The sequence below is a fragment of the Lutra lutra genome, chromosome 7 (assembly GCF_902655055.1).
Source record: "Lutra lutra chromosome 7, mLutLut1.2, whole genome shotgun sequence".
Taxonomy (NCBI): Eukaryota; Metazoa; Chordata; class Mammalia; order Carnivora; family Mustelidae; genus Lutra; species Lutra lutra.
Window position 1 is genome coordinate 54,824,328 of NC_062284.1, and position 3,873 is coordinate 54,828,200.

At 52.5% G+C, this 3,873-nt stretch overlaps 1 protein-coding gene across 1 annotated transcript; it reads right to left on the minus strand.

The window, feature by feature from the left end:
- Window positions 1-311: 311 nt before the first annotated feature.
- GJD2 (gap junction protein delta 2) lies at window positions 312-3,601 on the minus strand. Its single transcript, XM_047737707.1, has 2 exons — window positions 3,008-3,601; window positions 312-1,938 (listed from the first exon to the last, which is right to left on the minus strand). The coding sequence occupies exons 1-2, from the start codon at window positions 3,076-3,078 to the stop codon at window positions 1,047-1,049; spliced, it is 963 nt and encodes a 320-aa protein (XP_047593663.1). The 5' UTR covers window positions 3,079-3,601; the 3' UTR covers window positions 312-1,046.
- Window positions 3,602-3,873: the final 272 nt, after the last annotated feature.

Genomic DNA, 3,873 nt, shown 5'->3' on the forward strand with positions numbered 1-3,873 from the left:
AGAAATAACTGATGAAATGATAAATTGAGATTCACATGGGCTGATTAAGGTCTCTGGTGTGAGCACACAGGTAAATTCAAACCATGGCAAAATGATGTGCAGCTGTGTTGCACAACGGAACTATGTAAGAAAATGAGTGAAATATACCAGTTAGAAATTCTGTGGCTCAGGTAGACACCCTTGATATTAACAACAATGACAAAATATTTTTAATGCTAGCCAAAGTCCACAAGCTGGAAGGCAGAAATATCCCGAAGCTCATAACCACATGCCTAACAGTGCAACAACCATCTCACAGAAGTGTTATAGCTGCATATTCCAATCCCCTCCCTCCCACCCAAACCCTGCCCCTAATAAACAGCACCAGTGCAGTTTGAGTTAGAAAATTGGAAATACTGAGACATTCCGAAGGTTTTCATAATGACTAAGGGCTAGTCGGATGGGGCTTTAATGGAAACCTCTGCTATGGCCATTCTCCAAAAAGCAACCCTCTGTAATTCCCTCTAGCTTGAAGATAAACCATATTAGGTATACTGTAAGGCCAGATTCAGAAAAAAAGCTGGCATGCTATCCTGGGTTGAGGGAGAGGGGCATGCTAATAAGGGAGGTACACGGAAGATGCCTCAAGGATGTTTGTCCTGCAACCCAGGATGAAGGGATGTGTTGAGACAGGTCACACATTTTGTACCAATGAAATATTTGTCTCATGCCATTCACCAGGATATAGAGCTCAGCAGAGCTAAGTCCTACTTGGTAGCTGTTCAAGTACACTGTTGTCAGGATCAGACTGGGCCATAAACAAAGAGGGCCCAAGGAAGTCCCACTCATCCATCTCATCACTCTAACCCCATGGTTTCAGTAGGAACCGACGATGTGAAGCGTGGTAATGTTCTACTTGCTCTCCTCTCCCATTGATGCAAGGTCTTCTCTTAACCAGTCTTGTCCTACATCTCAGTGGTAAATGAGGGCAGGTACAGCCACTCTCTGAGCACTCATCTGCCTCGGGGCTCCTTTTCATTCCCCAGGCCTTCCCCAAAACTGCCCCTTTACACATAGGCAGAGTCGCTGGACTGAGTCCTGCCAAAATTGGGAACACTGACCCGGGGCAGGTCCTTGTTGCGGATCTCATAGATGGACTTCCTCTTGGCCTGGGCCCCTCGCACAGCCAGCTTGATCTTGCGCCATCCCAGGTGGTTGAGTTCAGCCAGGTTGAGCACAACACAGATGCCACTCACAGCAAACATGAACACTAGAAAGACAGTCTTCTCGGTAGGCCGGGACACATAACATTCCACTTCCTTAATGCAGGGGTAGCGGTCACACTCATACAACCCTGGGACACTGAAGCCATAGAGAAAGTATTGGCCCACCAGAAACCCAATCTCCAGGGCATTTCTGAACACCACTTGGATAATGTAGAAGCGGGAGATGCCTTCCTGCCTTCGGAGCTTGGATCGTGCGGTGCGCAGCCCTGATGGGTGCGGGGTCAGCTCCTTAACCTCTAAACAATCTGGCTCTGTCTCCTTGCTGGTGTTCTCTGTGTTCTGCAGCACCCCATTGACAATGGCATTTTGCAACTTCTTATCTTCTCGTTTGCCACCACCACTGGCTCCACTCCCAGTTCCTCCAGGAACCCCCATGGACTCAGGGGGTTCCCTGTCCAGGGCCAGGAAGACAGTAGAGTAGCGGCGTTCTCGCTGCTTAGCAGACTGGTGCACAGAGTAGGTGATGAAGCAGAGACTGGGGGTACAAACCATTATGATCTGGAAGACCCAGTAACGAATGTGGGAGATAGGGAAGGCGCGGTCATAGCAGGCCTGGTTACAGCCGGGCTGCAGGGTGTTGCACACAAACATGGTCTGCTCATCATCGTACACCGTCTCCCCCACAATGGCCACAATGAGGATCCGGAAGATCACCACCACAGTCAACAAGATCCTGAGCAGGGGAAGAGGGAGGGAGAGAGGTTCTCAAGGGTCTAGTCACTGACTTAAGAAACCCCCACTCCTCCTTTCCCTGCTCTGGTGTTTGCCCGTCCTTTGACTGGGGAGCTGTCCATCCCTGTGTGGTACTGAGCTGGGAATCTAGGAAATTCTTTTTTGACTCTTCCCTTAATGCTGGTTGCCGGTAGATTGGAAACACTTCATAATACAAGGGTCTCAAGTATGTACACACCTCCATACACTAGATGTGGTGTATGGCAACATAGATTTCACTTGCATACATGGAACATACAGAGAGGCAAAAGGCACACCTTCATTCTGGATATGGCAAGTGCACATGGAATATCTGAACAGAGAGTACATGTTTCAAAGTCTATACACAGAGTGTGCATATAACTATCCCAAGTGGATATTTAGTTTACCCTCAGTATAAATATTGAACTTAATGCTTTATATGAACAGATAGCTATGAATAACTATCCACATATATACATATTTATATATATATACACATATAGATATATATAGTGTATATACATATGAGTATATATATTATATATGTGAAGACATAAAAGTATCAATTGAGAGTGTGGTTTTCTGAGACCTTAAGTTTAACAGCCAAATCAGTTTAGCTTAAGAAATATTTTGGGGGGAAACATACATCTGCTCTGAAGAGAAAATCCATCTCCCTATTTGCCCTTCTCTGTCCAAACACAATCTTGCCTTCCTTGTAGATTCTATTTAGGGAATCGGATGGAGATTGGCTCTGACTCTGGAGAGTGGGGGTACCACGACTGAGCCGACAACTCCTTTCCTAATGGGAGAAGAATCAACCCCCCAGTGGTGCTTCAGGGGGGAAGTGATGGAGAGCTGATCAGGAGCAGCTGGGGGAGGGGGGATCACTGGACATGGGTTGCACAATTACTCAGGGACCCAGGCGCACGGATGGAAGAGGATGGGAAGGGGGTAGTGGATGGGCTGGGGGCTGTCGGGGCTCTGGACGTGCCAAGGGACTCCCGGGGTAGCCCGACGGGGCCCGCTGACGACCGGCTCAGCGCCCTTACCTCCCGATCATAGTGGAGTGCTGCTGCACCGCGGCTTCCAGCAGCCTCTCCAAGATGGTCCATTCCCCCATCGCTGTGCATCCGGAGGCAGCAGACAAAGACTGGGCAGCACCGGGCACGTTCCCGCTCCTGGCCCCTCCCTGGGCCGCACCTCCCGACTGGGAGCGCTTGACCCCCGATTAAAGAAGCAAACAATTTAAAAAAAAAAAAAAATCCAGGAATCCCCTCTCCCTTTTATTGCACTTAAAAGAGGGAAATGAGGAAAGAAATCGTAGCGCTCCCGGATCGATGGGGCAGCTGGCGCGGTCGGAAGAGCGGGCACCAACCTCCCGCGCCGTCCCGGGATCAGGTCTGGAGCCCGCGGATGCCAGGGAGAGGGGCGGGGCGGGGGTGGCAGCGTGCAGGTCCCCGAGCTCTCGCCCGCCCGAGAGAGGTCTCAGCACCGGGGTTGGGGGCCAGCGAAGGGTCCGGGCACCAGCCCCCGCCCCTGGCACTTCAGCAGGCACCGGGCGCTCCTGGGCTGCCGCCTGCGAGGCCCGGGCGGAGCGCGCGGAGCTGGCTGACAGGCTCGGGAATCCGCGGCCGCCGCCTCTAATCCTCCCTTAAGTAGACTCTGCCTGCGTCACGCCAGGTCGGCGGAGGGGAGCCGAGCGCGGCGCGCGGCTGTCGCTGCGCGCTGGAGCCCGAGGGGCAGGGGACGCGCGCGCGCGGGGAGAGGGGGGCAAGAGTCCTGGGGATCCGGCGGGTAGTGGGGCGACTTCGGGAGGAAGGATCGCGGCGTCCCTCGGGGCTTCTCGAGGCGCACAGGTAACCTCACCTGACCGCCAGTCCCCTGCAGGGGTCGGGGGAGCCGGGAGCAGACGCGT